We start from the raw sequence: 12,196 nt of genomic DNA, 5'->3' as shown, positions 1-12,196 counted from the left end.
ATTTTCTTTAACTGGCAATATCTTAAAAAATCCCCCACCGGATTGTCATAATCAATTTACCGAGATCAGGCACTTTGCAGGCATACCTGTACCCTCATGCTTTTGTGAGTATGTGCTTGGTCACTCTCTCACTGATTGTCACTATGACTACTGCCGTCAGTCTGTAAAACATAGAGTATTATGATTAATTTCAATAAGCCTTTATTTTCTATGTTGTGTCTGACTTTCAGAATTTATGTGCAACTTCTTCTCCCCATTTCTAGCGTAATGTTATATTAGTTATGTAATCTGTATTACTGCTTCAAAATGCGAGTAGTGCTCATTAACTGCCCGCTGTACCTCGAATGTCCCTCAAATCCGATAGACAGTGACCGTTCGCAACATGATCATTTCTTTCAGTAATACCAAGTACCTTGTTACTTCTATATGCTTGGTGACCTGCTCGCATCGCGTCAAATTACACTCAAGTCATTATCTATATAGGGACTGACTCTGCCTGCTATCATCCTGTTCATAGTTGCTTAGTGGAAACTCTAAGCGCTATGTTGTCGTCTCGCTGATAATGTATCTCAAAGAATTCACTCACCGGGACCTCGTTTGGTGTGGAACTCTGTCCCATCATCATCCGGGGGCCGGCTGCGGTGACGCTCTATGTGCAGTCCGTGCGTACCGCGTCATCACGCTGGTCATATGACCGGCACTACCTTCTCTGTATTGCTAGTAAATCCACCCGCCATCTTACAGTGTGTCAAAGCGGACAGATTGAATCAGAACGCCCAGAGTACAGATATGCAAACCTGGAGCAAAATGTTTATTGCATTCCCGCATTTAAAGAAAATTTGGCGAAAAATACTAGGGTGAAATTTATGGGAATTCTTGAAACAATGATTAACATTTTTCTTTGCTTGAGTGGAAATGGCTGATGGTTTTGCCAATTCATAGACATTTAATACATTGCCCTATCAGTGATGCGTTACGGGTTGTGGCATCATGAGTGAAGATGTACAATTCGCTCACTTCAAGGTACAGAAGCCTCTATACCCCACCCCCACAATTATCACACTCCTACTCGGACGCTTCCTGTTGTCAATCCAGGAAACCTCATGTCAGTGCAAAGCAATGTTTATCAATCCCCAAACCTTTATTCAAAAAACTATATTGAGTGTTTCGAGAACAGTTCAGGTCAAGTGGCCCCTCACTAGTACTAAATCCCTACTGGTAATGTATTTCAAGTAGTGGCATCTGGATCATTCAAAGAGTGATATCTATGACCTCCAGGAGGCAGTATATGATACACAATTTCTGTTTGGAGTGGTGGACGCTTATGATGAGAACCTAGGTAGCAGGCGAGTACCATCCTGCTGGCCTCCATGGTGTTACTCCTGTGAGGCTCCACCATCCCTTTTCACGCTTTTTTCTCTCCTTCTTTCCTCTTCACTCACTTGAAGTAGTTCTTCATAGGAGGGGAGGGTTGAGAGGAGGGAGGATGATAGTGGGGAATACAGCGCAACGTTTTTAACCAGGTTTTATTCTTTGAAAGTGGTGACTCAGATCTAGTAGGCACAGACGGCATATTGGTAGTTGCTGCCTGCCTCAACAAATATTTTCATTGTTGGTAAAGATTTTGAGGATTAGACTCACCGTGTGAACAGGTCCCAGTTTGTACCAGAAATCATGATATCACCGCCTTATAACATCCCTTCCCCCAACTGACCAGGAACCTCTGCGTCTCCCCAGATGCATGCCCATAAGACCTAGAATTGCCAGAACAACCTGATCTTTAATTAGAAAACCATGCATGGCTCATAACACTCCCAATGCACTCAGTGCCCCCCTGGCGCTCTACTAAGGCCATTGCACCCTCTCAGGTCTCTTCCTCCCTCCTTAATTTTGCTGCAATGCCTGCCTATGTGAACTCAACAGGTTCAGACGCAGGTCCTGGATAGTGCCATCTCAACCTCTTGACATTACAAGGCTGTGTGCCTCCATGTGGCCGAAAGGCGCAACCGCACTCTTGGGCCACTCCTGCGCAATAGATGCCACAGACAGCATCGCAGAGAGAAGAATAGTGCCAGTGGGTGCATATCCCTGTGGCACAAAGACTGGGGGTCTAAATACCTTCCTTATCAAAGTGAACATGCTTCTTCTCGATGTGCGCCCCCATTCAGACGGGGTAGCTGTGGAGCAAGAGATTCCATGTTCCTCATACCTCCCATCCTGCCTGCCCGAATTCCAAAACCAGTGGTGCTGGGAGCACCTCTCACCCCCTTCACCATAACCTGGCCCCTCCTGCCCTCATTGGACCTGCGGGGCCTGGCGGCTTGAGACATCTGTGCCAACACAGGTCCCTGTGAGCACCCGAAACCTACTGTACTCTGTTTAACTTGCAGGATGGAGGCGAGTAGTTCATAACAGCCGCTATCACACCTCTCACTGACCTGGTTATAGGGACGCTGCATGATAGGGTAGCCTGCTTCTTGCAAGGCCCCCTCATCCAGCAGATTAGCCCTGCCATCCTCAAGCAACACCTGCAGGGCACCCAACACACTTTCTTACAATTACATAATAGCTGCAGAAAAACAACTACAAGCAAACAACTAAAACAACCTTGAAAACTAAGGACAGCCCCTACCTGCTGGGGTGTACCCAAATTCTAACAAGGCATCCAGCCCTAACTGTCATGTCCCTAAAATGTTGTGTTGACCCCGCTCGTGCTCCCAAACCAATCTTGGAGTTCCTCAACCCTGGACCCAACCGCCCGCCTGAAAATTCCAGGAGGTTAAGGCATTCTGCCTGTGATGTGGTCACTGGTGGCGCACTCCATTAATGTAACCCGGAGGGGTGGTAGTGGACCTCCCTCGTTATTTGTACACAGGTTGTTATTAACGTAATGATTGGGGGTGGAGCTAGTAACTGAATTAAAGATGCCTGGTGTAACCAAGAAGTTGAACAGAGCACTTCCGGTGTACTGGTGCTTACTTACTTGGTGCTGTACTTGAACATTATATCTTGGTGACAAGTGGGTGTTGCTGCGTGTCCTCTAACCTGCAGTGGCCGGGTGCCGGCTGCTTCTTGTTTCACCTGTTTCCTAGGTTCTCGCTGCCTAGTTGCTGCCTCGCTGCCTCATAGCTGCTGTTAGTGGCTTGGCCCCGTTTGTTAACGGGGGCATGGCCTGCTGTTGGCGGAATGAGGCGTGGCTGGAGGAGGCTGGGTGGAGTGCAGCGGCAGTGCTGCTGTAGCCGGCGGACCGTGACATCCTGCTAGGGGTGTGGAGGGCATTTCACCAGATATTGCGTTGCTGGTGCCCTGCGGATTGTGGTCCCCTGCTGGAGTGAGAGGGGTGTTTCATCGGCTGTGAGGAGCATTTTGCCTGCCTGGAGCCTGGTGCTTTGCCTGCTTTTCTGGTGCGAGACTTTGGATTCAGGCAAGTTCTGCTGGGTCTTTCATGGGCTCTTTTGGTGCTTTTCAGTCCAGGGGTGGTGCCTGTGGGGTGTGGCCGGGTCCGTGGTGCTTTTTGCTGAAGGGTGTTGATATGTCGGCCATCCCTCCTGTGGAGCTTTTTCTGATGGATGGTCCTCCATCAGCCCAGACGGCCCGTTGGAAGGACTGGATGGACCATTTAGAGACATATTTTGATGCCATTGACCTTTAGAAGGAACAACGGTGTTCCATGCTGCTGCACCTGGGGGGGTGGGCGGTCATGCACCATTTGGGGCTGTTGGTGGTTGAAGGTGAACCACCACATATGTATGGTACTTTGAAGCAATGCCTTACCGCCCATTTTGACCCACTGGCCAATCCGGATTATGAGCGGTTTCTGTTGCGTCAGGCACTGTAGCTACCAGATGAGTCTGTGGTACATTTTATGCCCGTCTGCATGATTTGGCCAGCACCTGTACGTTGCCAGATGCTGCGGATGAGATCAGGGCCCAATTCATAAAGGGCTGTTCCTCTAGTAAATAACATGAAGCTATTCTACAGGTGCCGGGCATGTCAATGGCTGATATGTTGACCCGGGGAATATCTAAGGAACTTTCTAAAGTGCGAGCGGCCCATATGGAGGCGGTGCTCCAAAAAGTGGAGAAGGTGGAGCCGGTGAATGTTGTTTTGGCCCGAGTCCCTGACAGGAAGAAGTTGAGGAGTAAAGGGAGAGTGGAGCAGTCCAGGTACTGTTATTGTTGTGGGGGTCCTTTTCCTCAGAAATGGACGTGTCCTGCTACTGGAAAGAGGTGTTCCAATTGCAGCAAGTTCAACCATTTTGCGAAGATGTGTCGCTCTGCCCTGGTACGATGTTCTGCCCCTGTATCATCTAACAAGGTGTATGTTGCTGCTCAGTTACAAGTGGAAGGATACATGGACGATGATGATTTGGAGGGGGCTATACATGGTATCCATGCTCTCCAACCTGGGAGTCACCTGCGAAAGGGTATTCCTAAGTGTCAAGTGATGGTGGATGGTCACCTCGTGCATCCCCTTGATTGATACGGGTTTCTCTATAAATGTCATGGCAATGTCAATGATGCTGACGTTGCCGATTTCTGCCACTTTAAGTTCAACCACCACCAGGGTTTTTGCATATGGGTCCTCTGATCCCCTTCCGTTGGCAGGAGTTTTCTCTGCTGAGGTGGCACATGGCTCTTATGCGATAAAGACACGGATATATGTCATCCAAGTGGGTCAAAGGTTGTTGCTGATCTGTCGGAAAGCGGAATTTCTGCAATTGGTCACTTTTGCCTTGAGTGTGCATCAATGGAATGTGGAAGAATTGTTGGCTCAGCTTTGTTTGAAGGTATTGGCTGTTTGAAGGGTCGCATGATCAAGCTTCATATTGAGAAGTCAGTCCTGCCAGTAGCTTTACGTCATAGGAGGGTGGCGTTCATTCTTCGACCAAAGGTGGAAGCAGAACAGGCGAAACTTGAGCTGGCTGACATCATTGAAAGGGGGGTGGTCCAACTCCCAGGGTGTCTCTAATTGTGGTGGCCCGTAAACCTAAGCAGCCTGCAGAGGTCTGTATTTGTGTGGATATGCGGTTACCTAATCTTGCGATTAAGCGTGAACGGCACCTCACCCCTACTGTGGACGAGATAGTGGTGGAGGTGAGTGGGTCACATTGCTTTTCTAAAATGGATCTTCGTGCCAGTTACCATCAGCTGATGCTTGACCCTGCTTCCAGTGTAATTACCAGGTTTTCTACACATGTGGGTTTGCGGAGGTATAAGCATTTAAGTTTTTGGGTCTCCGGTGCTGCAGAGGTTTTTCAGGACACGATTCGGGGGGTCCTTTCTGGCCTGGATAGTGTGTTTAATGTCAGCGACGACATTTTGGGGCATGGCCCTACTTTGGATGAGCATTTTTGTCGCCTCCAGGGTGTATTTCAGCAGTTGCTGGAGAATGGACAAACGCTTCACAAAGAAAAATGCAAATTCTTGAAAACTGCCATTTTGTTTTTTGCTTATCATTTTTCGCAGGATGGTGTGTCACCGGATCCTTTGAAAGTTCGTGATATTCAGACGGCGCCTATTCCATTAATGTGTCTGGTGTGCAGAGTTTAATGGGAATGGTGAACTATTGTGGCTGTTTTATCCGCAACCTGACTGATCTTACTGCTCCTTTGCGGGAACTTACTAAGTCTAATGTCACATTGAACTGGGTCTGGAGCAGGAATGTGCTTTTCAGGCTACTAAGCAGGCCCTATCAGCTGATTCAACTCTGGTGGATTTCAAACCAGCACTGAAGTCTGAGTTGTCAGTGGATGCTAGTCCCATTGGCTTGGGGGCTGTGCTTTCTCAGCGGCAGGGCAATGGGGAATGGGCCCCAGTGGCGTATGCCAGTCGTGCCTTGACTGCAACTGAACATATTGAGAAGGAGGCTAAAGCCATCGATTGGGGGTGTCACCATTTTCATTTATATCTCTATGGCCAGCCGTTTGTTATACATACAGACCATAAACCACTCATCCGTTGTTCATGTGGTCTTCTTCCAAGCCTCCCCACGAATTGAGAAATGGATTCTGCAGTTGCAGGATTATTGTTTTCCTGTGGTGTTTCGTCCTGGGTCCCTAAATCCTGCTGACTATCTTTCGAGGCATGTACGTCCTGCTACTCTTAGTGAGGAGTCTGATGCTGAGAATACTGAGGAACATGTGTGTCCGATGGTGGAGCGGTCTCAGCCTCTTCCTACTTTTTTGGAGGAGATTCTGGAGTCTACGAAACTGGATGGATATCTCCAGCTTTGTCTTTCTGCAGTGAGTACTGGGAAATGGAATTTCCTGAGGATGCTAGGTCTACTTTGGCGTCCCTTTACAATGTGTGGGATGAACTGGTTACATCCCTGGAAGGCTGTCTGATGAGAGGTCCATGGCTGGTGGTTCCTGGTTGTCTTCAACAAAGGGTGGTGGATCAGGCCCACTTGGCTCATCAAGGGGTAGTGAAGACTAAATACAGGTTGAGATGTAAGGTTTGGTTTCCGGACCTAGATGCTTTGGTGGGGAGCACTGTATTGAGGTGTGCACTCTGTCAGGCTGCTGGGGCTGGGTATACTCCAGCATGCATCCTCACAGAAGACATTCCTTCATTTCCTTGGCAGCAGGCAAGTGCTGACTTTGGGAGTTTACCGGATGGGTATCATATGTTGGTGGCAATTGACGATTTCTCGAAATATCCAGAGGTTGAGTTACTGGACACAACCATGGCTTGTCAGACTATTCCTCGGTTTGAGAACATCATGGCTACTCATGGTTTGTTCACTGAGCTCCGTACTGACAATGGTCCTCCATTTTCAAGTCAGGATTAACTACCTATCTTCAGTCCAGGGGTACTCCTTTTTGCCTCAGGCCAATGGGGAGGCTGAGCGCTTTATGCGTACCCTTAATAAAGCCATTAGGATTGCTGTGGCTGATCGGCAGGATTTGAATTGTACTCTGTATGTTTTCTTGAGGGAATGTCGGATGACCCCTTGTTCCACTACAAAGGTTAGCCCGATGTCTTTGTATATGAATCGGCCTATGGTTGACTTTATCCATCAGATGGAGGCGGTGTCTGCCAAAAATGCATTTGTGGCAGATGAGCTACGGAAACGCAAGGGAAATGCCGTTCCCTGGAGGTGGCACAAAAGTCAGAGGCCCCAACATACTGTGGTCCCGCCAATCATATTATGAGATTTCTCTCTGCCAGCAGTACCAAATACAAGAGGGGTACCAGGCTGTTCCGAAAGGAGTGCTAGCTTGGTCGAAGTCAAGATAGGGATGCTGTAGGGCAAAGTGGGGTACCTACAAACGGGCATCCACTTTGTTGGATGTGATGGCCTCACACACCCTTGCGAGTGTCATGCTTCATCATCGGCAATGCTCCTCGTTGAGTCAGCGGTGCAATACCCAATGGGAAACACCTCAAAGAGGGGCTCTTTGGTGAAGATCTTTTTCCAACTGGCGTATGGGTGAAGTGCGGGTGTGGGGCCAGGAGAGTGTAGACGTGGAAGTGGTTTAAAATGGGGGCAAGGGTACCAGGATCAATTTTATTCTGGAGGTCCATTGGCTCCACTTAAAATTTGAACAAGGACTAGACTTGTAGGGAAATAATGTGCCCTAGTACAAGGCTAAGCTGGTATGTGACTGGGTCAAAATGTTTCTCGCCTGTTTGTCAATTTGACTGGCGATTCATCAGGACCAGTGCCTAACTATGTTGTTTAAAAGACAACTATCTACAGTATGGCTGTTCCACTATTTTGCATTGTCAAAATAAGGGGAAGTCGTGTACCTGTGTTGCGCTCTGTGTTCCTATCAGGTAATGGCATGCTACAACAACAGTACCCGGCGAGTAGAACAGCGGGTGAACCTCATAGTGGACAGGTTTCGTTATCCTGCGTCTTCTTGGTCAGACCTACCCCTCACCGCCGGTCCCGGGACCAAGAACTAGCAGGGGTAGGTAGTCTCACCAAGTTGGTTAACCAAGTCCAATCCCACCATGGCTAATTCTGCTGGCACCTTCTTCAAAATGCTCCGAAGCAATATGTGGTGTGTAGAGGTTAGGTATACTCGTGTATCAACGTCAATTCTGTGACATGAGGTGGATCACACTAGGGCATAAGGAGGGGGGATGTTGCTTCAGTATTGGGAATTTGCCAGTGGTTATCTTGTTTTGGAATGTCAGTGGGACTTAGCCTTGGACTTAAGACCACATTTAACTTTTTTACTAATTATAGGGTGGGCCAAAATCCATAATTTTTTTGCTCACCATGCCATTCTAGTTTGGACCCAGCCATGTGCAAATCAGTATTGACCTTGCACCCAATGGGACCTCCCTGGACTGGAAACAAGCATCCTAGGACTGGTTTTGGGCTTTCAGTCCTCATTAACCAGGATAGCTTGACTCCAGTGGCATGGAGAGCACGGGACCCACGTCTGGGCATACCCGTCCCACTCGGGGTGACAAATGCAAAAAGAACAATTGATGGACAGAATGCAGAACAATGCAGTACCCCAGTACAGAGATCTATGCCTAAATCCATAGTTTTTTTGCTCACCCTGCCATTTCAGTTTGGACCCAGCCATATGTAAATCAGTATTGACCCTCTGCACAATGGGAGCATTCCAGCCCGAACTGCCAGGCCAGGCCTGCCCTGGACTGGAAACAAGCATCCTAGCAAACCAGGCTGATGAAGGGAGATGCTCTCAAATCAGTCCAATGCTTGTTTCGGGTCCAGGGAAGACCTGGTTTGGCAGTTCAGACTTGACTGTTCCCATAAGGAACAGGGTCAAGACTGATTTGCATATGGTTGGGTCCAAACTGGGGTGGTGTGGTGAGCAAAAGAATGATGTATTAAACCCAGATCCTTGTGACTGGGGGTGAATGTTTGCATTGTCCAGCATTCCGTCCATCAATTGTTTCTTTTGTATATGTCCCAGTGGTGGGCAGTCCGGGACTTAGCAAACCAGCCCTGGGGGTGGCAGTCCCCAGGGCCATTAAGGGCCTCCTCCATCCTTTATTCAGGGGTAGCCCCAGGGAGTTTGTGGTCCTCAAGGCCGAGAACGGGCCAGGAGGGGTGCCTTGAGGCCAGCTCTGTCGAAAACATATACTGAAGCCTCAGGGAGGTGGCGGTCCCCAGGGCAGTAAATTGCTCACTTTAATTGTGATTCGTGGCCCCGGGGAGATGATGGTCCCCAGGGCCCATTAAGGCAATGGGTGGTCTGCACAGCCCCCATCGATTTCTTATGAAGTCTTAGGGAGTTGGTGGCCCCTGGTGCTCTCAAAAACCCCCTCCAGTTAAAACAATATCAGCCTGCCCCGGGGACGAGGTGGCAGGCCCTGGGGACAAGATTTTACGGCAAAAAACTACCCCAGAACCAGGACTAGGGGGTCAGGGTATTCCTTCCCTGCCCCCTTTTCATTGCTTTTACAGTTCAAGTCCCAAGATGGCTGCCAACACTTGGTGGTTGAAGTGTTGTCAGCCAATCAGATCTCTGCTCACTCGCACTTGCCAACGTATCATTTTGGAGCCACACAAGAGCAAAAAATATGCTGCACTTGACTGAGTTTGACTGGAACTCCGCATTACAAGCGTAATGCAAAGTGGTCAAAATTTCGCCAATTCTGCCAGTGAAGCAGAATATATTGCCCACTTCTAATCTTGTGTAGAGAGTGGGAGGCAAGCAGAATCCACATGAAAGTTTTGCTTGTTATGGACTTGAGGTTCCAACATGACCACGAGCTGAGCCAGAGCCAGGCTTCAGGCTCGAGCCTAGCTCGAGCTTTTAGTGGCTCGTCCTCTTCGAGTCATCAATGATGTCATGTGAGATGCTATCAGTGACATTATCAAGGATGTCATTTAACATGTCATGGGTGATGTAATAGGTGAGGTCTTAACCAGTCTTAACCAGTGTATGGTGGAGGCACAAGTTATAGTTAGCTTAGTAGAATATAACTGGTGAATGTTATGTTTTTTTTGTTTTTAAATGTTAGTTTTTGTACTTTTACTTTCACCATCAATAAGTGCGTGCGTATGTATGTGTGCTAATTTCTATATATGTATTTAACAAAAGACAGACAGACAGAAAGATAGACAGACAGACAGACAGACAGATTGACATATAGATAGATAGATAGATAGATAGATAGATAGATAGATAGATAGATAGATAGATAGATAGATAGATAGGTAGATAGATAGATAGATAGATAGATAGATAGATAGATAGATAGATAGATAGATAGATAGATAGATAGATAGATAGATAGATAGATAGATAGATAGATAGATAGATAGATAGATAGATAGGTAGGTAGGTAGATAGATAGATAGATAGATAGATAGATAGATAGATAGATAGATAGATAGATAGATAGATAGATAGATAGATAGATAGATAGATAGATAGATAGATAGATAGATAGATAGATAGATAGATAGATAGATAGATAGATAGATAGATAGATAGATAGATAGATAGATAGATAGATAGATAGATAGATAGATAGATAGATAGAAGTTCTAGAATGAAGGCGGGTTGACCATATTCAAAACACACCGATTTCTGGTGGTATGAATAAAAGATTTGAGGCAGTTTAATTTATGCAATACAAAGCTCGGAGAGGAGAAGATCAAAAGGCAAAAGAAAGTAAGGTAATAAAATAGTCCTAGTGAGTCCCCAGCATTTTGAAGATGTGTATGCCTGTGCATTGTGACCCGTGGAGAGCATGGGTTCACTCTAATTGCCGGGTACAATGCAAAAAAGGTCTAGCATACCTTAAGTGATTATAAACTCTATTCTGAACCAATCAATACATTATTGCTTCCTTACTCTCTCTTTTTAATTTTGCAGCTTTCTGGAAATTATGGGGGAATCCTCTACAGACACTGAGTTAGAGTTCTGTGACAACTATGTCTGCATTCTTGCCTGTCCCTCACCCAAATGAAGTTAACGACCCGATGATGAAACATCTTGAAAATCCTACGCTTCTGGAATTGGAAATAGATGTGTTGTGAATTTGTTACTGCTTTGCATCTCTGAAATGGTATATGCTGAAGTTATTACACAATATACCACTGTGTAAAGAAAAGTATGCATACCTCGCCGTTTGTAGGTAATACTGAGTCCTAATAAAATATATAATCAGCAGCATATAAACTTGCATGGTGTATTGTAAGACTTCATTGAAATCTCATTGTACATGTCACCAGATTTAGCCTGTTCTAAAATAGTGCTACCTTCCCAAGATGGCAGACAAAAATGTCTGCAATCACAAGTCAAACTTAGTTCACATAAGAGTAACCATCATAGTCGAATATGTACCGAACTTCGAAGACGGCTGTCTGCAAAGCAAATATGTGAATAAACAAGTTACACATTCCACAAACCCTGAATCTCCTGTATGCCAGAGATAGCTGTAAATAGCAGCCTTTTAAGTACACATTGTGTGTTTGTATATAAACATGTATCTGAACGCAGGGTTGCGTTCACGTTTGTGATTGTAGGAGAGTGTGCATGCTTAAATGCATGATGAAGAATGTATGTGTGGCAAGAGCTCAAATGACTACAAGAGGGACACTGAAAGGCTAGTGTGTATAAGAAAGTTCTACCTATCTCTGTCCTATGCGCCACATGAGTCTTGCTGTCCACTGTATTAAAATTCTTCACATATGCCAATTTCTTCCAAAAACTGCATAGGAAAATGCAAATTTGTGGGCTCTAGGACCACTTACTTAAAAATGATGGACACAGACACAGTAGTATGGTTCCTAGTGACTGACCGCTAGCAAATGTTCTCCGGCCCTTTTATTAGCAGGACCACCTTACCGGTGACGCCTGTGTTGGATGGGTTTGAGGTGGGTGTAGGACCAGCCCTCAAAGGAGTGGCTGGTAAACTGATGCCTGCTGAGATGCTAAAACCTGTCCAGCTGGAAACTACATTCCTCCCAAACTTTATTGAAAAGCAGAAAAAAGTTCACCTGGTGGGAATGTAAGAAAACAACTAAAACAATGCAGTCTCACAGCCTCGAGAGGCAGTCCGCAGGACAGCGGTGGACAGGACCATCTCTTGCACCAGGATACCTGTGTGCAGAAATGTCCTTTTCCCTGGGTTGCCGCTGTACCACATGGACTGTGCAAGGCTGAATGTGGGCTGCCTCTGGGCCGCTGCAGGATCACTGACGGAATCATGGCTAAGTCCTTCACGCAAACACAAGGGTGGATGACTCATGG

The 12,196-nt window shown here is 46.7% G+C and overlaps 1 protein-coding gene across 1 annotated transcript in view; it reads left to right on the top strand.

Annotated features, from left to right (window-relative positions):
• The window catches only part of LOC147731312 (putative methyltransferase DDB_G0268948), a 395,842-nt gene extending 384,724 nt beyond the window's left edge, over positions 1-11,118 (top strand). Inside the window, exon 7 of the mRNA XM_086958722.1 lies at positions 10,817-11,118. Coding sequence (XP_086814848.1) covers positions 10,817-10,910 — 94 coding nt within the window. The 3' untranslated portion in view covers positions 10,911-11,118. The remainder of the gene's footprint in view (positions 1-10,816) is intronic.
• Positions 11,119-12,196: the final 1,078 nt, after the last annotated feature.

The sequence above is a fragment of the Lissotriton vulgaris genome, chromosome 2_1 (genome assembly GCF_964263255.1).
Source record: "Lissotriton vulgaris chromosome 2_1, aLisVul1.2, whole genome shotgun sequence".
NCBI lineage: Eukaryota > Metazoa > Chordata > Amphibia > Caudata > Salamandridae > Lissotriton > Lissotriton vulgaris.
Note: the sequence above shows the minus strand (reverse complement) of the source record. Positions and strands in the feature narration are given on the sequence as shown.